General features: G+C 42.5%; 2 protein-coding genes across 2 annotated transcripts; one reads left to right on the forward strand and one right to left on the reverse strand.

The window, feature by feature from the left end:
• Positions 1 to 1,547: 1,547 nt before the first annotated feature.
• POGLUT2 (protein O-glucosyltransferase 2) lies at positions 1,548 to 13,325 on the forward strand. Its single transcript, XM_075714289.1, has 10 exons — positions 1,548 to 1,726; positions 3,944 to 4,149; positions 4,568 to 4,773; positions 5,562 to 5,639; positions 9,541 to 9,713; positions 10,768 to 11,005; positions 11,592 to 11,801; positions 12,167 to 12,256; positions 12,757 to 12,861; positions 13,078 to 13,325. Exons 1-10 carry the CDS (start codon positions 1,548 to 1,550, stop codon positions 13,093 to 13,095), a joined length of 1,503 nt encoding a protein of 500 aa, XP_075570404.1. The 3' UTR covers positions 13,096 to 13,325.
• Positions 13,326 to 15,205: 1,880 nt separating this feature from the next.
• On the reverse strand, positions 15,206 to 22,056 carry TEX30 (testis expressed 30). The gene is made up of 5 exons (XM_075727598.1): positions 22,039 to 22,056; positions 19,910 to 20,140; positions 18,331 to 18,382; positions 16,607 to 16,812; positions 15,206 to 15,444 (listed from the first exon to the last, which is right to left on the reverse strand). The coding sequence occupies exons 1-5, from the start codon at positions 22,054 to 22,056 to the stop codon at positions 15,271 to 15,273; spliced, it is 681 nt and encodes a 226-aa protein (XP_075583713.1). The 3' UTR covers positions 15,206 to 15,270.
• Positions 22,057 to 23,169: the final 1,113 nt, after the last annotated feature.

A 23,169-nucleotide genomic window follows, 5' to 3' on the forward strand; every position in this document is an offset into this window, starting at 1 on the left:
AGCTGGAGCTTAATAATTCGTAAAGGCATTTTTGTAATGAGGTTGCTGGTTGGAAAAGACTACATTCATTGACCCAAGTGGTCCCTTCTCAGCTTGCAGTTTTTTCAAAGCAAGTGATGTTTTTTGTGTGTGTTTCTGTAAACATATTTGCAGTATTTCAAAATACAAAATATCTTTGAAATTCATGACTCCTTGATGATGAGGTTCAATTTTCTGTATTGCTTGCCTTAACAAGAGAAAAGCAGTAAAGAGCAAAATTGAAAGTATCGGTTTAGGACTAAAGTTCTCCCATGAAGAAGCCTTAATTTTGGTGAGGTTTCTGTAGCTAAATGACAAAGAGAAGCGTTTGGGTGTATGTGTATGTACAACCTACCTGAAAGGAGGCTGTAGAGAGGTGGGTGTCGGTCTCTTCTCCCACGTCACAAGCGATAGGACGAGAGGAAATGGCCTCAAGTTGCACCAGGGGAGGTTTAGATTGGATATTAGGAGGAATTTTTTCACCAAAAGGGTTGTCAAGCAATGGAACAGGCTGCCCAGGGAAGTGGTTGAGGCGCCATCCCTGGAGGTATTTAGAAGACGTGTAGACGTGGCACTTGGGGACATGGTTTAGTGGTGGACTTGGCAGGGCTCGATTTAAGGGTCTTTTCCAACATAATTAGATTATGTGATTAGATTAGATTATAGATTCTGTGATTCTATATGTAGTTAAGAACAGCATCAGTGTTTCACGCTAGCTTCCCGCAACCTGAGGTTGGATTATGTGCTAGGCAAAGGGCCCTTGTGTCACCCAAGGCGCGTGTTGGGCAATTGCCCCGCTGGCAGCGGGCTGGTGAGGTGCCCCTTCACCTCTGCTCCAAGCAACCCAGGACGGTGACCAGAGCTACCGGATGCCACACACCTCCTTCTGCTGCTCGGGGGAGGATTTTGAAAACTCATTTTCCCGAGTGTAAACTCTTTCTCTCACCCTCGTTACGCAAATGAACAGGGCGGACTTGAGCTCGTGACAGAAAACAGTGGCACCGAGACGTCCGAAAGCCTAAGTCGGAGGCACGGGCAGAGCCGCCTTCCCTCGGTCCCCTTCCTCTGCGCTGGGTCCCAGCAAAGCCCCTGGGCCGCCCCGGGGCTGAGACAGCCCTGGGCTGAGCCGGCGCGGGCCGCCAACCGCCTCTCAACGGCCGCCAACCGTCTCTCAACGGCCGGACCGGACTACGCCTCCCAGCAGCGCTGCCGCGGACGCGGTGGGTGTGGCGGGCGCTGGCCCCGCCCCGCTCCCCTCAGGCGCCGCGGGGCGGGTGCCCCCAGGAGGCGGGCCGAGGCAGGCCGGGCCGAGCCGAGCCGAGCCGAGCCGAGCCGAGCCGGCGTCCGGGCGCAGGGAGCAGAGCAGGGACAAGGCGGCAGCGGCCCCGCGATCCCCCCGCTCCCGCCACGCTCCATGCGGCCGCGCCGAAGGCGGGACTCCCCGGTGCCGCGGTGAGGGAAGGCGAAGGTCCCGGCGGCGCTCCCTCCCGCGCCTCGGCGGTGTTTCTCCGTCAGGGCAGGCGCTGTAAATGCGTGGCCTGTGGCCCCTCTGCGTCGCCCTGGGAGCCGTGGCAGCGGGCGCGGCCGCGGGCGGGGGCGGCCGGCTGAGCCCCGAGCGCAGCGCGGTATGGGGGCCCGGGCTGCGGGCGGAGGCTGCCCTCCCCGCTCGCTATTTTTACGTGCAGGCCGTGGACGCCGAAGGGCAGAGGTAAGCGCGGCGGCGGCGACTGCTTTTCACGGAGCTCGTGGGCTGGCAAAAATTCCAGAGATCGGTTAAAAAGTCACGTTCCCTGCCCAGCGACCCCCTTCCCGCTCAGGGGGGTGAAACGAGTTGGGCGGGGAGCGGCAGAGCTTTATACGCGCCCTTCCCCAGGCATCAGCACCCCCCCGCGGGGGCGTGGGGGTGCGACTTTACCCCTGTTGGGCAGCCGCTTAAATATTTGCGGGCCCTGGGTCCAAATCGTAATTGCTGGATTTCCTGTGAGGGAGCGAAGCGTCCTGCTCCGCCCGCCTTGCATCGCAGCAGTGCCCCATCCTCGGCGAGGCTGACCTTGCCTGCCTGTGTCCCAGCTGAACCGCTTTCACCTTTTAGGCAGAAATTTACTTGGGATTTTCTTGTAGAAGGGGAAGGCTGAAGGCTCCCTACGTGACTTTGTCTGTATATCACTTAGAAAAAAGCTAATGAATCTTTTTAGGAGTATCAAATAACTGCGCAAGGGGATGAGATGAGGAAAGAGGATGAAAATGTTGAATGGCAAAACACGCGTATTAGTCCAACCAACAGTTTATGATTTATTCTGCTTTGTCAAAACCTTAACAATAACTAATATATTTAATTTATGATGTACCTGCTCAGGTATCCTGCATGTTTCCACTGTTAGGAACATCAGCATTTCTCCTAAATGCACAGGCACAAGATCAGTAGAGTCATTTAGGATTTACTCCATAGGCTATTAGGTAAACTTCATAGGAATGAAACAGGTAAACTTAGTTTTCAGAAGACACTCATGGCTTTCCATTTCTACAGGAAAGAAACCCTGACCATACAAGCTAGGTAGGAGCTCAGAGTGCTCCATCCAGGTTGTCCAGATTAGATGCACCATGGCACATGCAAGTCTGGAAGCTGCCAATTCAGCTTATCTTGGAGAGTAAATATTTCCTGCATTTAGTTGAACTGGCAGCTCTCTAGGATGTCTGGACAAGTTTCAGGAAAGGTGATCAGGCTGCTGGGCTGCAATCCGTTAGTCCAGCCACTCCCACCACCTCTCTATCCCAAGTTCTCCCTACATATTTGGGACCATGTTTAAAGAAGTGGAAGAAAGTTGGCAGATGCAGAATTTTGACTGTGCCAACTTTGTTAATACCTCATTGATATGGGATAACTTCATGATTTTTCAAATTATTTTATTTGGATTTATGGAGATTTTTCTATGATTGGTGTATGGAGGATTTTACCAAAATGTCATAAGTACACATTGAATTACATGATCCCACTATAATGTTTTTTCCCTACCAAGACACTGGCATTTGTAATATCCTTTTATTCCTCCTGTATGAGCTACCATAATGATTAAGAAGTTTAACTTTGTTCTTTACTTCCTTAAATAATACCTGGAAAATAAAGTAATCTGGAAACATTTTGCTTCTGTATGGAGAATAACAGACTTATTAAGCTGCTAAACTGATGCTTGTTCTAGTATTTTTTTAGTAGAATCACAGAATTGTTTGGGTTGGAAGAGACACTTAAAGATCATCTAGTCTGACCTCCCTGCCATGGGCAGGGATACCTTTCACTAGATCAAGTTGTTCAAAGCCCCATCCAGCCTGACCTTGAACACTTGCAGTGATGGGGCATCCACAGCTTCTCTGGGCAACCTGTTCCAGTGCTTCACCACCCTCATTGTAAAGAATTTCTTCCTTATATCCAATCTAAATCTACCCTCTTCCAGTTTAAAACCATTGCCCCTTGTCCTGTCCCTACAGGACAGGACACCAAGATATATCTACCAAGATCCATTTATCTGTATGCTGTCTACCTTCCCATCATTTTACACTTGAGCTACTACTAGTCAAGAGCTATGCTGGATTTTTAAAGGTGCTCTGTTCCCATATAATCAAAGACCATATTTCCAACACTGTTCAATGTGCAGGGCACCAAGTGATTTTGGAGGTGTGTTCGTGACTGTCTGAGTGGAACCTTCTTGATAGCTAATGCTTCTAACAGCATGAGACGTTTTAGGTACCCTAACAAAATTCTCTTCGGAAAAATCATGCCTTGCTTGGGAACATTAGGGTGTGCTCATAAAGACCTAGCATGGCTCAGTGAAGTCACGGGAAATCTGTCAACTTGAAAAGGAGTGGATCAGACTAAGCAAGCAATTGTGTGTTTCCTTTTTTATTAAGCTCCCACTTATTCTCTGGGTAGGTTCACTTCATCACCGGGTGAAAATGCATTCCAGGTGAAGATCACTGCTCCTGATGAACAGTTCACTCGGGTTGGTGTGCAAGTATTAGACAGGAAAGATGGTTCCTTCATTGTAAGATACAGGATGTACGCAAGCTACAAAAACCTGAAGATAGAAGTCAAAACTGGAGATAAACACGTCGCAAAGTCTCCATATATTTTAAAAGGTAAGAAGCAGCACTACACACAGATTTCCTATCGTGGCTTTTTCTCACAAACTGTGTCCCAGAATGTCTTCTAGGATTAGCGTAGGATTCCGTGGGGCTGCAGTACTTCTCCGGACTATCAAGTCCCATTGGAATTATAGATTTGTTATACGTGTCCTGCGCATACTAATCAAAATAATAAAAAGAAACAAATGCTGTGAAGCTGTTGCCTAGAAAATACATGTAGAGGACTCACACAGAAGCTGATGTAGCTTGGCATGACTCCACTGGAGTGAAAAAAAGTTCAAACATGTCCATCTAGAGTTGATGAAGGTTTGGCCTTAAGCAATGAATGCTCAGTGCCTGACCCTCTTTTGTGATCTCAACAGCTCAATAGTGTGACTTAATAAAAATAAAATAATAATTGTGTTCCTGATAGGACCTATTTATCATGAAAACTGTGACTGCCCTCAGGAGGAGAGCAGTACATGGCTGGAAGAGATGAACTGCCCTGAAATCATTCCACAGATTCAAAGAGACCTAGCAAATTTTCCCATTGTTGATCCAGATAAGATTGCAAAAGAAATTCCACAGAGGTTTGGACAAAGACAGAGTTTGTGTCATTACACCATCAAAGATAACGAGGTACGGAATGAGTTGATCTGAAGTCCATATGGGGATTTGGTGGCAAGTCCCCAGTTGAAAGATTTCTTGTAGTCTGTTCTTTAAGAAACTTCCTTTGCTTGCTTCTCTGTCCTTGAATGCTTTGCAGTTTGTGTATGAGCTCAGCAGTATCTGTTTGAATGCTTTGCAGTTTGTGTATGAGCTCAGCAGTATCTGTTCTATTTTGTAAAGTGCTTTTTGTCCATGTTACAACTGAAGCACGGTGAAGGCAAATTACTTTCCAAGCAATATGAGTACTGGGCACAGACCCAAATCTCCTAGATGCTAATTCAGTTTCTTGTTCCTCTTGAGTAATATTGCTGTGGAGTGTCACGGTCATCTAATTTGACGTGCATCAATAAATTACATTGTGCATAATTCTGAGGTAAAGAAATACCATTTTTAGCTCCACTGAGGATCAGAGCTATATTTCTTTTTAACAAAACTGTACGGACTTAAGTAGAGTTTCGTATGGAAATGAGAACTATGGAAGCCAACAGAAACAGGCAACCAGTTTCTGTTTCCATGAGACAGACCTAAAACGTCTGCAAAAGCAAGCAAAGCTTGTCCTTTTTTTTGGTCACTTTTCTGTGATGAGTTAGAGAGATGAGATTTCTAAAGCTTCCCAGCTGATTCATAAATCTACACAGACATACAATCTGTCTGACTAGTTACTTACAAGCGATTGAAAGAGCTCTCCCTGAAATCTCCCTGCCAGCTGCTCCCTGAAATGAAAACACTAGACCAGTAAAACCTTTGTTTATTTTCAGGTGTATATAAAGACGTATGGAGAACATGTTGGCTTCAGAATTTTCATGGATGCCATACTGCTTTCTTTGACAAGAAAAGTGAGTACATCTGTACAGTCATTTATTCCCTGTGTCCTAATTTATAGAAGCCTGGGTTTAACAAATATACCTCAGCACATTTGTTTCTATTTCTGTTAAAAAGCCCTTCTTGTTCTTTAATAATGGAAAGGTCAGATGGATTTTCCTTGTTTGAGGTTGGCATGTTCTAGAATGCTATCTGATCAGCATATGGAATATCACAAATGTTAATTGAATAGCAGGCTTTTATAGGAGAGTTTCATAGATTTGGACAGAGTGTGGGGTTTGGATTTGGGTTTTTTTCTATAGACTAAATAAATCATCCTGTAGCACCTAATAGAAAATTCTGTTTCTGCTAGTACATTTTACATGATGACTGAAAAAAATAGGGAATATATATTGTTCTCTATTAAATTCCAGATGTCAAAAACAAGACAGGAAAGATTGAGAAAGAGTGCCAGAAGCCCAGCAGGTGGCATGTGGGGAAACTCGCTTGATGTACAAGCAAAAAGCACCACACAGCCTCTTTCCTAGGGAAACTTTGGAAAAAACCTGACATTATGTACAGAATATAATATGTGCAATACATATTGTATATACAGTATACAATACAATATGTACAGAATGTGACAGAATATAACAGGGATGAAGTTTCAGCACACACAAATATGTGATTATTACATAAAGAGAGTTAATACCTATTTTTGACTGTAAAAAGACAAAGCACTTTGTCTTTTTAAAAGGAGAGAAAGAAGAGAGAGGAACTACTTGAAGTACAGAGCTGTTCACCTAAAAAAAAAAACCCTTAAAAATCTAATAAAAATTAAACACATTATTTATAAACAGCTGAAAGATAAGGTAATTGGTATAAAAAACCATGCATTTATCATAAAAAAATAAGTCATAACTATATAATTTCTTTCTGTAACAAGATAATAGGCTTCCTGCATAGATGTCAAGTATCTTAATTTTAGTCAGGCTTTTGAGCATAAGTCTCACAAGTTTCTCATCAACAAGACAGGAAGACTTTGCCTAGAAGAAACTACTGTAACTTGCTTGGAAAGCCTTACTTAAATAATAGTTGCCAGTGTTTCCAGAGAGGTGAAAGGTGACAAATGTATTTTTCAGAGATTTGTCCTAGGTTCAGTCCCCATTTAATAATTTAGTGATGTTTTGACTGAATGTTGGACTAGAGAATATGTTTATTGAATTATCAGATAACAAAGATGAAATAGCCTGCAAGCACCTCATGATACAGCATCATAATTAAAAATTTTCTTAACAAGACAAATTGTATGGAAAAATGGATAAAATAAAGTGACAAGGGCAGGATACTACACAAAGGCTTGATAAGTCATATAGTTATGACACCTATTTAAAATAGGGAGTGAATGGTTATTTTCTGCAGAAAAGTGTGAAGGTTACAGTATCACAAATTTAACATGAGTCAGCAGTGGCATGCTGTTGCAAAGCTAAACACACACATTAACAGAACACACACATGAAAGAAACGTAAAATAACCTTTCCACTATACTCGGGGTTAGTAATCACTTATGCTACTGTGTCTGCCTTTGGGTGTCGTGCTTCAAGACTGTTCAATTACTGGCATTGGACAGGAAAGTGGTAAGAATGACTAGACATACAAATGAAGATTCATTTAAGTGGGGATTGTTTCATCTAACAGTGTCTAAGGGAAGATGTGAATGTAGCCTTTAATTATCTAAAAGGTTGCTCTATGGAAGATGGAAGTAAGCTGTTCTCGGTGTCGGTAGTGTTGGACATGAAATAATGGAATTAAATTGCATCAAAGGTATTTAGGCTAAATGTTGGAAAAGATTTGCTAACTCCAAAGACAGAAACTGCTTACAGATCTAGAAAACACAATTTGTCTCATCTCCATTAAATACTGCAGGAATTTCTATTAAGACAGTGTCACTGAAAGACAATAGATCTATTGGGTTGGAGAAGAAGATTTAACTTGTTGAATGATTCTGCCATTCAGGATGTAGAAAAAATATAATCTGTAGCTTTTCTATGTCCATTGTAACCATTAGATGGCACTGTACTAACAAAATTTAGTCCTGAAGATTAGAACGTGTAGCCAAACCCCTCTTGAAATCAAGGTACACAATAAAACCTTTTCTGTCGGTCTGTATACTGAAGACAAAAAGTACTGCTTTGGGTCTCCATCTTTAGAATTTCTGGATGTCTTTGCCAAAGGTCTTCCCGTGTCATTAAATTGGAGAAGAATATCTCAACAGTTTAGGAGGGTGTTTGATATTTGGCAAATTATTAATTTCTATCTCTGTCCATAAAGATAAATTAAATTAGAAACTTAATGAAACCTATCTGGGCCACAGAAGAATCCTGAAATGTTAGCCTGTGACCAGTCATTCTGATCTGAAGAATAAAGGGGTTTGAGAGGAGAAATGCTTTGATGCATGTGTATGATGAGGAGCCAGCAATGCGTTTAAACTCTATTTTTACCTGTGTATGTATATTTTGAGAATTATTAACATTCATAATTGTTCTTTCTTCAGAGAAGATATTTTCTCATGGAGATATTAAGATAGTTGATGATAACACTTGAACAAAACGTCCTAATCACACACACAGAATCATGATCTCAAAATTATCTGTTAGTAGGCAGGACAGAGATCTTGGAGTTATTCCAACAGTTTTCCAAAAATGCCAGTATAATAATCAGATGTTCGCAATAGTCAAATACCTAATTAAGACTTATTAAGGAGGGAGGCAAAAACAAAAGGAAAAAAGACTATGTCACAGTATAAAACCAGTGACATGCCTACCTTGTGAAAACGGTGCAGTCCTCATTTCACTTTCTCAAAAAGAACTACACAGCAAGAATGCTGTTTGGGCATGCAAACACAAGCTAATTTGACAAGGATTCTTCTGCATTGAAAGAGGCAACTGAGGGTGGTGTAGTGGAGATTTATCTTTTTAAAAAATTAATGTCATGAAGAGGGTAAACTAAGAACAGATAGGGCATCAGTTCTGCACTGACATTATACGTGCCTTCAGGGTTCTGTTAAACTCAACCATATGTCACCTTCAGCCTTCTGCTCTCCAAATTGAAGTGTCCCACCATTTATAGTTTCTCCTCACAAGGCAGCTGGTCCCTCCCTATCTTAGTAGCTGCCTTTGTTTGTACCTTCTCTTACTTCATTTGCAAATACCAGAACCACACACAATGCTGAAGAGTGGGGTGCATTGAAGTTTCATATAGCAGCAAAATTATGCCCTCTGTCCTGTAGTTACAACATTTCCTGGCCATCAACAGTATTTTGCTTGCTTTTTGGCTGTGACAGTGATTTCAGATATGGTTCCACACTACCAAGTATTTTAAATAAGTGAGGATGTTATGCTTAATAATTAACCCCAGCACTGACTAAATGTGGTCTTCCCATCATGGCTGTTCATTTCTGGTTTAGTCATCATGCAGACACAGGGCAAATCAGTTCACTGATGTGACAAAAAACTAATTTACCACCCAACAGCAATTTTCCATACAGTCAACAAGGTGGTTCAGCTTACCTTGGAACTATATGATTGCTTACTAGATCCCAGTCCTAGCCTGGTACAAAGATTGTGTGGCCAATCATGTAAAGTATAATGAGAAACCATCCTCTAAACTGGGGTGTTCCTATCCTTCTAAAAAAAGAGAGCATTTATGTGATTTTGTGCAAATCTTTTAAAAAATATTATTATCTTGTAGACTTTACGCTGTGGTCTCAGTATTTCTAACAAGTTTCTAAACTTTAACAACTTATTTCAGGTACATTAAGTATATTAGAGACCTGACCATTTTTTCTCTTTGTGAGGTTGTTTTCAAAATGTGAGATGCCAGCAGAATACTGCTTTGTATTAAAATGCATTTGTGCCTACTTTGCTTCTGTTTAGGTGAAAATGCCAGATGTAGAATTTTTTGTTAATTTGGGGGACTGGCCTCTGGAGAAAAAGAAGTCCCCACAGAACCTGCACCCCATCTTCTCATGGTGTGGGTCCACTGAGTCAAAAGACATTGTCATGCCAACATATGACTTAACGGACTCGGTTTTGGAGACTATGGGACGGTAAGAAGTTGCTTAAATTTTCACAAAATTCACAGTGAATGATCTTCCAAAAAGATATTTGTATTAACAGTATATTAACTGTTTTACTCTTTATTTATTCATTGAGACATTGGCACCCTACAGGTAGGCAGTAACTCTGTAATCAGTATCTTAACATTAACCAAGTTAGGTATTATATAGCATAAATGACATATATTAAAATACTTCACTGTTTTATTTTAAAAAATCAAAATTAATGTAAACATGGTCAAGTCACTGAAAACGGCACTTAGAGGGAATGTTTCAAGAGTAGGTATTTTGTTTGTTTGCTTTGTTTCCCCCCCACTGAACTTGTTGACAACTGGCCAGGTGTCTTTTTTCCTGATTTTCCTCGAATCTTTTTTCTGTACCTTTTAAAGCCCAACGTAGCCAGAACTCTCGACCTCGGACCTACCATCTCCCACTTTGATTACTGATGATAACTGGCCTTCATAACTGCTCTGTCGCTGTCTCAAAACACTACAAAGCCAGCTTCTAGGAGAGCTTTGTTATCCACTTCGAACCTGTTTATCATTTCACTGCATTCAGTTCAGGTGCCTTGTCTTTATTATCAAGACTTTGCCTAAATTTGCTCTCTCCTGCCCCTCCAATTCATGTGTTTTAGTTTAGCAAAGGAAGTGAAATATGTTGTATTAAGCTAGTTACATAAAAACCTTGCTTTGGACCACCGTGCCTGCCTGATCACCATTATCAGCTATTGCATTATCCTGTATCGCCTTCATCTTTCTGGCAACCCTATCCACTTTTAGCCACTTTTTTCCATGACAACTGACAGGTACTCTTTCCACATGCCAAGCTGTCGTTGAACTGATACTGTCCTGCCACATGCCTGTGAACTTGACATTCCTTATCTATTTTTATTGCTGCAAAAATACTCATACAACACATACGGGTGTGCCCGTGACTTACCTTCATCCTTGGTATTTGCCTATTGGTACTGTAAACACTTTTAAGTAATTGCACTTAAAAAAAATTCCACTAGGCTTCACTATTAAATCACTTCTTTCTCCTCCAGAGTCAGTCTGGATATGATGTCAGTTCAAGCAAATACTGGCCCATCATGGGAAGACAAGAATACCACAGCATTCTGGAGAGGACGTGACAGCCGCAAAGAGAGGCTTGAACTTGTAAAACTGAGCAGAAAATACCCAGGGATCATAGATGCTGCTTTCACAAACTTTTTTTTTTTTAAACATGATGAAAACCTCTATGGTCCCATTGTTAAGCACATTTCATTTTTTGATTTTTTTAAGGTAAGCCACTAACCATTTTTCATAGAACTAGGTTCTCAGTGTTTCCCATTATCAAATAACTTTGTATATATTGTTGATAATAAAGTGATTTTTAGTTTTTCAGCGCAACACCAGTAAGAAGCATGAATAGGCATCTCTCCAGTGGGATTAACTGCTATGTAGCTCTTACGCTGAGGATAATAATGTTTGATTTACGCCTAAAGGTTCTGTAGAACCTTGTGTAATCTATGTAACTCCAAGTTCCTTTTTATTTCTTTTTCCTGATTCAGCGATCAGGACTACTAACATAACTAACATAGTGGGAAAATCAGTGGATGAAGTGGCACATCTACTCTCACATCCGAGGATGAGCATCTAAGAATTTCCGGAGCACTTAATTGATGAAGAGGGCATCTCTGTGTACCCTGCACTGTGATGAATTCCAAACTAATTAATAAAAGCTACTTAAACATTGATGCTTGCCTAGCCAATCCTACATTTCTCAATATCGGCAAGTCAGTAATACCAGTGCCCTCAGAATAATACAACCTAACCAAGCTACTTGGATCTTCTGTTTGTTAGTAACTTGTGGTCATTTCCTTTCCAGTATAAATATCAAATTAATATTGATGGCACAGTGGCAGCATACAGATTGCCTTATCTACTAGCAGGAAACAGTGTGGTGCTAAAGCAAGACTCCATCTACTATGAGCATTTTTATAACGAGCTGCAGCCATGGAAACATTATATTCCGTTTAAAAGTGACCTGAGTGATCTACTAGAAAAACTGCAGTGGGCAAAAGAGCATGATGAAGAGGTAAATATACATTTAGAAGTACTCAGCAATGTTTCTAGACAAAATAGAGCGCGCAAAAAGTGCATTTCTTTGAAACAAAAAAAAAAAATCTATTAGGAGGACTTAAAAATTGTTGTCATCAACTCTATAAATAAGAAAAACACTTTTAAAAAAATACGTAATACTGCCCTTAATTTGAAATGAAATTGAACTTCGGGCAGATTAAGAGTATTTTCATAAGAATTACTTTTAAAGTTAAGAATGCTTAAATAAAAGTAAATAAGTTATCCTAAACTGTCAACACTATACTTAACTCCAGAATCAACACTGAAATACCTACTATTTTTTGAGAATTTTTTAAAAAAAACTATTATTTTCTTTGACAGGCAAAAAATATTGCAAAATCTGGACAAGAATTTGCAAGAAACAATCTCATGGGAGATCACATTTTTTGTTATTATTTCAAACTTTTCCAGGTTAGTATATTTTTAAGGGCTACTACCACAAAAATAGAAATCCCACAGAAAGAATTCAGGGCCACAAAGCCACAAAGCAAGCAGCAGCAATTAAGAACTTCAGTTGGTTTACAAACATTGCATGCAATTATTTCCTATGAAACCCCTTAAGACTACGCTGGTGGTTTGAGAGAAGCAGTCGCATCCCATAAATCTTGATCTAATCTGCAAGAATGTTGCCCAGAATGATCAGAGAATTCCACATCAGACGCACACCCTGTGAACCACAGCTGAAAATATCTGTGCATTAGCACTGAGATACTGAAACTCCAGTGAGGCACCCGAAGGGGCTCCTGTCTGCAGTTAAGTATCTGCTTACCCTGTCTGTGACACAGTATGGAGTAACAGATTGTGTAGCTCCAGAGTTTTTACAGAATTACTCAGCTGAGTTGGTGCAATATTTACAACCAGATGTGCAATCTAACAAGTTGATGAATTAATGATACCTTTTTTAAAACTAGGAATATGCCAGCTTGCAAGTGAGCGAGCCAAAAATCAGAGATGGGATGGAGAAAGTGCAGCAGCCTGATGATGACCTTTTTCCATGTACTTGCCACAGAAAAAAGGTACGGTACATACACGGTTAAACGCAAAGCGCTGGGCGTCTTCAGTTCATATTCAACCAAACTGGAACAGCCGTTGCTCAATAGCCCATGGTATCCGTTACCAGACCATTAATGCCTATCGAACTTAGAAATATTTCTTAATGTATTTGCAGGACTACACAGTTAAAAATTGAGTTTCCGATTAACTGAAAAATGTTTCTTCTTTCCTGATTACAGGCCAAAGATGAACTCTGACAGAAAGAAATAAAATAATTTTTTTAATATTTACCTACCTTCAGAATGGCTTCTTAAGGAAAGAAGAAAAATTTGGATTAAAATGCCAATGGATAACATCAGTGGATATTATGAAGTTTACTGTATCATGATCTACATATGGAAGAACACCAAGCACCCCCTATTTCCTTTTTATCATGCAGTGGTTGCAGAGCCTTGTTCAAAAACATTTTTATATTTTTTTTTTTTAAATAAAAGACGTTTGTATCAATCATGTGTTACTGTCCTGAGATACCTTTGAAATGCAGATACTTTTTACTCATGCTTGTTACACTGAGTCTATTCACAAGCGTGTTCTGCAAAAAACGGCAGATGAGAATTGTAAATCTACTCCCCCACCCCATGTAGCTATCCAAAGTCATCTTTTTCAGACCATAACTTTGTTCCTTCTGAGAGAAACAGTATTCTCAAAGACAATGGTGTGGGGTTTATAGTACATCTTTTTAACCTGAGGGAAAAAGACAGTGCTATTGGACACTTTAGGAATATTAGATAGAAGTTTCAAGTTCCACACAATTTTTCACAGATGCTTTGTCTGTGAAACTCAGTCTCATTGGCAGTATGAAAAGAATGAAGTAGCATTAAGCAATGACTGCTGAAACTAAACAGATCATTGTTTCAACAGTCTAGTCTATTTTTAATATACTTGCTTTCCACTGATACCAAGTAATTCAACTGTTACTTTCTGAAGCATCATCTGAAAATGATCCATAGGTGGATTTAAAGTCAAGTCTAAATTCATCAAGTTCTAAAGTTAGCGCACATGTTTCCAGTCCCAAGTGAGGATTTATTTTCCCTGTAACACAGCCAGCCATTTTAAAAACCACATGGTTATTTTCTTTGCACACATTTAGATGTGTGCTGTGCTTGTTGAAAAACATTACTGCTGGGAGATGAGCATTCTTGAGGCATCTTGTGAGAAACAACGGAAGAATATTGCATCTGGTTTTTAACTTTCACCTGCCTATTATTTTTACTATAGTAAAAGCAAGCCTAAGGAATAGTTTGTTTGATCATGTGGTAAATATATGTTATAATTTAACTACACTCACCTAAAGTCTTAAATAGGTCTTTTATACAATACAGCACCAAAATAAAGTTATCTGATCTAAGCACCTGACCAAAACATCACAGAAATCCTCTCTGCTCACCAAGGCTGACTCGGCGTACACTCAAGCAGCTCTGCACTGTCACACGCAACAGCTCCTTCCAAGAACAACCTCCCGGCTAAAGCCGCCTGTTCACGTTCAGCCGGCGGCACTGCAGCAGCACGCTGCAAGCCGTAAGATGCAGAATGACCGGAGCAGGCTTTAGGCAACTCTTGGCAGTAGAGATGAGACCACCAGCTCAGGAGACAAAACCAAGACACTTTTCTCAGGACCAGCCAGACATTTTACCTCAGGAGTCATCATTCCACTGCTGCTTGCTGATGATTTGGCTAAAAGCTATTAACATATTGCTATAACCTTTGGTTATACCAACAGCTTACTCACAGCACACAACGGGGAAGTCTGCAACTGCAGGCGCACACAAAGTATTTCATCCGCTCTGCAACATCAGGGCTCAGTTGAAGACCTGAGCTCCTTCTGCCAATGGGTAATGGGGTCCAGACCCCCACCTGCCTCTTCTGAGCCCTCCTGACAGAAGCCTTGCACAACATGTCGTAACTGCTTCCTCCCCAAGCAGTTCCTCCACCAGTACAGACATAATTTGTCTTTGATCAGTTTTTGTTTAATAGTCTTCCATGCCCATCTCTCCAGAGGGCCTTTGTGACCAGTCCTTCATGCAAGGGAAGCTGGTGGAGGGCAACTTTTCAAAACTGACCAACGTTCTTTGCTCCTCATGCACAACCGTGCCTGCATCACCTCCTCCTGCCCACACAGGCAGAGAATGTGGCTCCTTAGGGCAGTGACATTGTAAATGACGAGAGATTCCTCATCTTGCATCACAGGATTCCTTTAAAAAATTCTTTATTGTTTTGCATAATTTTTTTCATTCATACAAAAATGTTTTATTTGCATTTACACTTAGACCTCTGAAAATACCTGTTTTAAAAATATGTGTCTCAGAAATAACAAACTCTAATTTGCTGTATTTAGGAAAAGCTAAATGAAGATACTGCTTAAACACTGCAAATCATTTGTGCTCCAGTTCAATATTCTCTCTAAGCCAAGAAAAAACTTGGGCATTGATTTCTTCCATGACATCATCTGTTGTTCGTCCTTTGACTGCCATCCCATGGTTTGCTTTATCAATCCAGTGGATTTTTTTAGGGGCTTTCATTTTGCTTGCCACACCTTCTAGCAATTGCTACGGAGAAAATAAGAATGAAAAGGTTAGAGGATCAGCTGCTGCAAACTGCAACTCACAGACATCTCTCGCTTTGCTTGTGTCATACATTAATAGGCAGCTCTTAAAAACAAAATGGATCTGTGTGCACATTGAAAACATGTTGATAAGAAAGACGTGATGATACTGTGTTCGGTAACGGAATTTGCTTAAGGGTTAGCCCTCACTCAAACACAGAACAGCAGAAAATTACAACTTAAAAAACTGCAAAGGTCACAACCCTGTGCAGGCTCCTTCCCCACGAAGCGGGAAGGACGGAGGAATCCACTTTTTACTGCCAGAGGGTAATACTAGCAATAAAATGACAGAACTTCTTACGTCAGATTTGTCCACAGTGGCAGAGTAGCAATGTAATTCCCTAGAGACTGGCTTTGACTCTGTTCAACTTTCTCAGCAAACAGATCCAAGAACCAGCTCAGAAGGTCCAAAAGATTTCCCCATTAAGAGGGCACTCCAAGGATCTGGAGCTGGTTGCTAGCCTGACTTATTTTGGTGACAACTCCTCACGAAAGCATTATGACTCCTTAGAAACTGTCCCAAATTCAAGTTGAACTGTCAACAGGTGCCTACTATTTGCAAGAAAACAAGGCAGAAAACCACTGTTACTCTGATCTCTGCACACCTGTTCTTCATCTCTACAAAAACTGCTTTCTACCACAGAAGTCTGACTTGTGGGTAGAAGTGCTTTGCTAGAATTTCTCATGAAAATGTGACAAATGTGGACTGGTAGCACAGCACAGTGTTTATGTTTTGTAACCCGAAATGGTTAAAACAGAGTAACAAATAACTTGCTCCTTCCATAGACCACTCTTAATTTGTACAATCTTATCCTATCAAAAAAGACAAAGCATATAAATTAGCAGTATTTTAGTGGCCCAAAGATGAGTTTGCTCAAGTGGATGATCAAGCACGATCCAGAAGTTTTAAGCAGCAAAAAAAAGTGCCCCCAGGCTTCCTTATGTCCAATGAAGTTTCCTACCCAAGGCTTCCTTCAGAAAATAGATATATTTAGAGAAGGCTGTTAATCGAAGTCACAGCTGTGTATATCAGTACAGACAAGACTCAGACTCATTCCTATTCCTCCGTATTGCCCCTTCACAGCAGGATTTATGAGGGTACTCACTTTTTCACACATCTCATCTGCTGATCCTGAGACAAACAGCACCGGACACCTGATTAATAATAAATCTTCATCCCGGAGCTTGGACTGAAGCTTTGGTCGATGCAATGGGTAAGATAAACATACTAGACCTTGAATGAAGTCATCGTCATCCTCCTGGCTAAGATGACGTATCACAGAGGCAGCAGCTCGTGAGCCCATGGAACGGCCTTTCTCCCATGTTAAAAGAAAGGAAAAAAGTGTATCTGCTGTCATCTCATCTACATTCTGTTCAAGTAAACAACTCCTGAAAACAATCCAACCAAGTGTATTTTGGTGTACCAGCAGTACAAGATGCTAGGGATGCTTTTATTCATCTACTCCATGAAAAATATTAATCCTAATTTCAACATTTTCTGCTAAAATATTTGTCTGATTATATTATGTTTTCACACCCCCATTTAAAAAAGGGGGGCGGGGGGAAGATAAGAGAAATTGAGAGGCATCCTTTACAATACTGGAAAGAACAACAGCCCATCCTGGGGGCAGGAGGAAGAGAGGGATAGGTCCTATGCTCCAGACCCTTGAAATTCCAGATAGCAATGCTATTATCTTGTACCTTTTTTTTCATGCAACCTTAATCTGCTCAAACTAAAAACAAAGTTTCATGTGCCTTACTCCCAAAACAAATCCAGCAAGCGTTTTATGCACACCTCAAACTTCAGCCTAAAAGTAAAAGGGGGAAAAAAAATAATAAACTGTAAACTTGTAGCATGAGGTCATTCAGTAACAGCAAGAGGATACCAAAATAACTCCTCAAAGAGGAGGCATATGAGCTGACAATGCTCTGTAATTGAGTGTTAGAAGTGGCTGATTCCAGTGGGATTAACTTGCCTCAGCACAGATTTGGTTTCGCTTAGTCAGAGAACATTGAGGGTTTCCCGTATCAAGTTATTCCTAATCACACCTGTCTACTTCCCTTTTTCACATAATATAACTGATTTCCTAGCTGCCACGAGGTTTTATCTACCAAAACCTGCTTTGGCAAAATGGTTTGCCATTTACGAGTAACTGGAATTCTTCAAAACCCACAGTTAAAAAGTACACATGGATTATGAGAGAACTCATGCCCCGTCACTTACAAGCGACAAGGAAGTTTTCTCCCAAAGTACCTGGAAAACACAGTCTATTGCTCTTTCCTTCCTCCTTCTGGGGCAAGATCTGTGGCACCATGAGGAGAGTGAACAGGTCTAGACATGCTCCCAAGAGAACGCGGTGGAAGCTGCAGGCTGGACGTTCCCATTTGCGCCCCGAGAAGCAGTGTTGCTCAAGCCAGCCGCGAGAGCCGAGCTGCACACCCGTCCCACGCAGCCACCAGCTACAGGGCTGGCAGCATTCAGACACCCGAACGCAGACCTGTAAGTGGGTCTGGCACCTGTGTTCCCATGGCAGTCCGTGGGCTGCTAATCAACTAATGAAGATTATTTACAGAGCATTCAGCTCTTTGTAAAGGAGCTCCTCCCAGCAGATAGCTGAATCGCTCTCCCTAGGCAATACTGACCAGTGGGACTTTACTGGCCTTCCTCCCAAGTTAGACAGCAAGCCTTTAGCACCCACCTCAAACAGAAACCTGTCATCCACATCTGTTCATTCACTTCTTACCAAAGTGGGACAGACTTAAAAAATGGAGTAATTACAGATTGCTATCATTGTATAAGAGAGAAAATTATAGGTAATAAAAACAATACCTGCAAGGAAGACGCCCGAAAGTTTATAATCATCAGAAAGCTTTAAGTATTCCTAAAGAAATAAGATAAAGAGAAACCTGACAAGTCAGAATTAAGGCAACTGAGAGGCAGGGATTTTTTTTTGTTTGTAGCTACTGAACACCAAAAGGGAAACTCTTTCAGCACTGCAGATTAAACAAAGAACAGATACATACAAGTTGCTATCTTGTTTTTTCACACAAATGATTTCATAACATTCTGCAGTAACAACATAATAAACGTAAGCAATTTCACATTAGTTCTCAGCAAGTCTAAAATTTCAGATGCCCTACGAAGTTACCAAAACAATAAACGGTTACTGTGTATCAACTTAGTTCTAGTAACAGAGGCATGCACACTCTTAGCCCATCAACAGGCAAAATAAGTTAGGAAAAATGCCCTTCGCTGAGGCTGAGGTCGCATATTTCCAACGAAAAGTTTAAGACACAATCAGTTATGTCTGACAGAAAATATAAAATTCAGCAACAAATTTTTCAGTTTTTAAGGAGATAACTAATCAGATGCTGTCTTAGCAGAAGCCTTTAAATTACCTTTACACAGCAGCATATTTATATAAACGCACTAACAACGTCATGCTGCTTCAAAAAAGAATGGAGAACAGATCCCCATTAAAGCTAGCAAAGTCTAACCTCAAATTAATGCACACATAATCACAATGACATCATACAAATGAATTCCTTAAGAACTGGACTTCATTCCCTGATAAAAACGTCTGATGCTCAATGCAAAGCACTCGAGCTACCTTCCCATGCCCCAGTAAAAGTAGCTAATCAGGAGAAGATTTTGACTCTTCCCTATGCACTCCAGAACAGGAAGATACTCTAAGCTGATACTGTTATCGCAAGAAGCTGCTCATTTTAACAAAATCTAGGTTAGGTTTAAGAAGATCTTAAATAATGTAGCAACAGCAGAAAGAGATAAACAGACACATATAACAGTTTAAACTGATTTGGAAATCAAAGACTATTTAGGTTCTGGGGCTCCCATATGCTACTCCTAATCTCTTTTGCTTCCACTCCTCCTGTGACCCAGAGTCCACTACTCTTTCCCCAAAGTCTTGTTCTCCTAGCTGCCAACCCTCAGAGACCCAGCACAATTCCCAGGTCAGCTTCTTTCCTCTCAAAACTGCTCCCAAAGCTGCATCCCTTAATCCTCTTCCCCTCACCAAGCCCTCCTAAATACTTCATTTTTTCCAGCTGTTTTTCCATAAAACATCCTTGCTTTCTTCACATCCTTTTCTCAAGTTTTTCTTTCTCTCCCTGAACTCAAACCCACGTATTTGCTGCAGCTGCTCTAGCTATTGCCTGTATAAAAATTTATCCTGCTGTTTCCCCTCATGGGCACTGCTACAATCAGCTAACCATCATTTCTAATTTTCCTATTGCTGCTTGACTGATAGCTGGTGGTAATTTAAGAAAACCAGAAGCAGACAGGATTTGTTTGGTTTTTTGTGTTTGGTTTTTTTTGTGGTTTTTTGGTTTTGTTTTAAATCCTGTGCACCCATGGATCTAAGCTTTGGCATAATCCAGTCACTTCTTACCACAACTGTTTTGAAGGCCTTAGTCCTATAAGCAATGTTAAGGCCTTTACAAGTAAACCGCAGGCACAGAACTCCATGGGATGCAAGATAGGCTGCCAAAGATACTAAGTGAGGGAAATTCATATCTCCTCCAGCTCCATGGGTAAGAATCACTCCATATGTCGATTTCTTCTCTGGGACAGAAAAGATAGCATCAAGATATTTGTTTCCAAAGGGTATTTTCACTTTAACCTAGAAATGAAACAAAAAACCCATATAACTAAAAAAAAAAAAAAAACAAAACAGTCTACACATTATGATGAAGAAAAATTGACAATTCCACTTTTATTTCTTCTGTTTAAGAGTACTAAATGAGTAACTCTACCTTTGGCTCAAAGATTTTCCGTGCAATAATGGGCAAGTCACCTTACCACTCCTCGCCTTATTTTCTCCATTAGAAAATGAAGCATCCCTAGCTTCAAAGGATGCTTCAAGGCATAAGCTGAAATGCTTCTTACCTTCTCTATATACCTATATCTAGCTATTCAAGAGCTAACTGCCGTAATTGACTTGAATATTGTGTCTTCCACAATAAGAAAAATTAACTCTTGTAGAAGACTTAAAAATAAATAGGAAATATGAACTCTTCTATAATTGCAGTTTCCTGCAGTGGAAAAAGTATTTTTATCTCACATCTCTCACAGACGTTATTAAATAAAAGAATTAAGGAAGCCTCTAAACATTTATTACAACGAAATTACTTTGGGTCTGTAGAGCCATATGGAGTATACAGGATTAAGAGAACTCCATGCTGGCAGCACCTGTTTAATCCTGTAGCTGTAGGATCCATGTACTAGCTTGATTACACAGGGAAAAGACCAAAATGGAGTATTATGAAAAATTGATTTGAATACACTAGTTTTAGATAATACAGGCAACTATAAGAAAAAAACCACAGGAATGACTTTTTTCATTAAGTGTTCAGTAATAAATATTGGCAGATGTCACAAGATAACATATTTCATTTGTTTGTGTAATTGATATTCTAAGATAAGCAAGGCACTTACTCTCTAACTAGCAGCCCAAACCACAGAAATATAAGACATGAAGACACAGCCCGGCAAGCATTTCCAAATTACAGAGCGGTAACCACTCAGTGAAGCGGCAGCCTGCATATAGTCAAAGGCTGAACTTCCCCTAAGGACAGGAGAGACGGCAGAGGTTCAGGCTGGTGGAGGGCCTCCAGTCACGACAGACATCTGGAGGAGCCGAATGAGGCACAAGCCCAGCTGATGATGAGCTGGATGAAAGGGGGACCGCACAGCTCATGTGCCCCTGCACGAGCTCCAGCTTCTGGAAACAAAAAGGAAAACACCCTGGGGCTGGGAAGAAACCCTACTTCACGCCACTGCTGCTTCGCAAAGGCTCTCCTTGGCAGTGCTCCTACAGAGGCACAGTGCACGGGGAAGGCGGGGGCTGTCGGCGGCCTCACGGAGCCGCTGCCTCTGCAGCCTCTGCCCGCCAGGAATGGGTGGAGGAAACCAGGCCGAGGATGGCAGCCAGGCGCGTGGGACAGCCGGCGGCCAGGCGCGTGCGTACAGAGACGGGCAGAAGTACAAACCACCTGGTTAACGCTTGGACTTGACGATCCTCAAGGACTTTTCCAACCTGAACAATTCTGTGATTCTACAAACAGCCAGAGCTGCTGCTTCCCAACTACCAGGGCCGCTGCTCGGTGGAGACACCCGGCCGGGCGGGGCCCAGCTGGCGACAGCCACCTTCACACCTCTCCCGGGAAGGCGGCGGCGGCAGCAGCCCCCTCCCCACCTTCCCCAGGCTCCTCGGCGGGAGCGGCAGCTGCCACAGGCTGCAGGGCCTTACAGATCCGGGAGCAAAAGAGGCACACGGAGCCCCAGGGGCGGCTGCTCTGCCTTCCGCCGCTGGCTCAGCCCGAGCACCCTGCGGCCGCCCCAGAGCAGGCCGGGGCCGCCCCGAGCGCCGCTGACCCCGCGGGGCTCCCCCCGGCCGAGGAGAGCAGCCCGCCTCCGGGCCTGCGAGGCACCCTTCACGGCCGGCCTCCCCCACGGGTGAAGGCGCAGCCGATTTCGGCTCTCCCCGGGCGGGAGGAGCGAGGACGACGGCAGCCATACCTCTGCCTGCCCGCTCATGCCGCCTCCGGCCGCACCCGTGACGTCACGCGAATGACAGCCCCCCGCTCCATCCCCGCCCCGCCGCTGCAGAGGGCTTTCCCGGAGGGCGGGCAGCGCCGTGCTTGATTGGCCCGTAGCTGCGCAAGGCCCCGCCCCGAAGGGCGAGGGGCGGGGCTAGGCAGCCGGCCCGCCGGGGAAGGGGGGGCTGTGGGGGGCGGTAATGGCGGCGCGGGGTGGGCGGCGGGGGCTGCGCAGCGGGGCCGGGGCCGGGGCCAGGGCCACGGCCACGGCCACCGGTAGCGGCACCGGTAGCGGCAGGGGTGCAGGCAGGCGTGCAGGCAGGCGTCAGCTGCGGGCGGGGACTGCGCTGGAGGGAGTTTTGAACCAAGATTGGGTTGAGGCGGCGGGAGGCCTCCCTGGAGCAGGCCTCGGGAAAAACCGGAGCGCTTGGGCCCGACCGGCAAGCGCTCGGTCGCTGGGGCTGTCACGGTGCCTGGATGACCGGCTTCTGTGGTTACGGGTGGGCATCAGGCGCTAGTAACCATATTTTTAAGAACTGTTGGTCTATCGTAGAATCATAGAATCGTTTAGGTTGGAAAAGACCTTTAAGATCATCCAGTCCAAACATTAACCTGTCAAGGAGAAATGTCTTAATAATCATAGTGCCTAGAGAGGGAATTTAAAAAGTGATGGTTATTTAGTTGTTGAATTAGATATGTCTGAGCTATGCTGTTTGGAGGGTTCACGCCACTCCCTGTAAATAGCTTTTATTCATCCACAAGTGGAAAATACAAGCTGCTAGTGATAATTCAGAAGACATAAAGACAGAAAAGAAGAAATAAAGACAGAAAAGAAGAAATAAGGACATTAATCAGGTTCTTACTGACTTCAAGGAGTACAGATATGATCCTTACAATGAGCTGGGTGTCCAGACCGACATCGGGCGATTTTTCTGGCAGCTCTCGGCACACTGGATCTATGTGGCGATCGCAAACAGGAGAGGCAGACTACCTGGCTAGCGTTTTAGGTAGCAACATGGAGCTGTCTCCTGGGCTGTGCTTTATTGTACAATAAAAATAATAGCGTGTTCAAAATGCAGCCTTAAACTGATGGAAGACAGCACCAATATTC

Source organism: Pelecanus crispus, chromosome 1, assembly GCF_030463565.1.
Source record: "Pelecanus crispus isolate bPelCri1 chromosome 1, bPelCri1.pri, whole genome shotgun sequence".
Lineage (NCBI taxonomy): Eukaryota > Metazoa > Chordata > Aves > Pelecaniformes > Pelecanidae > Pelecanus > Pelecanus crispus.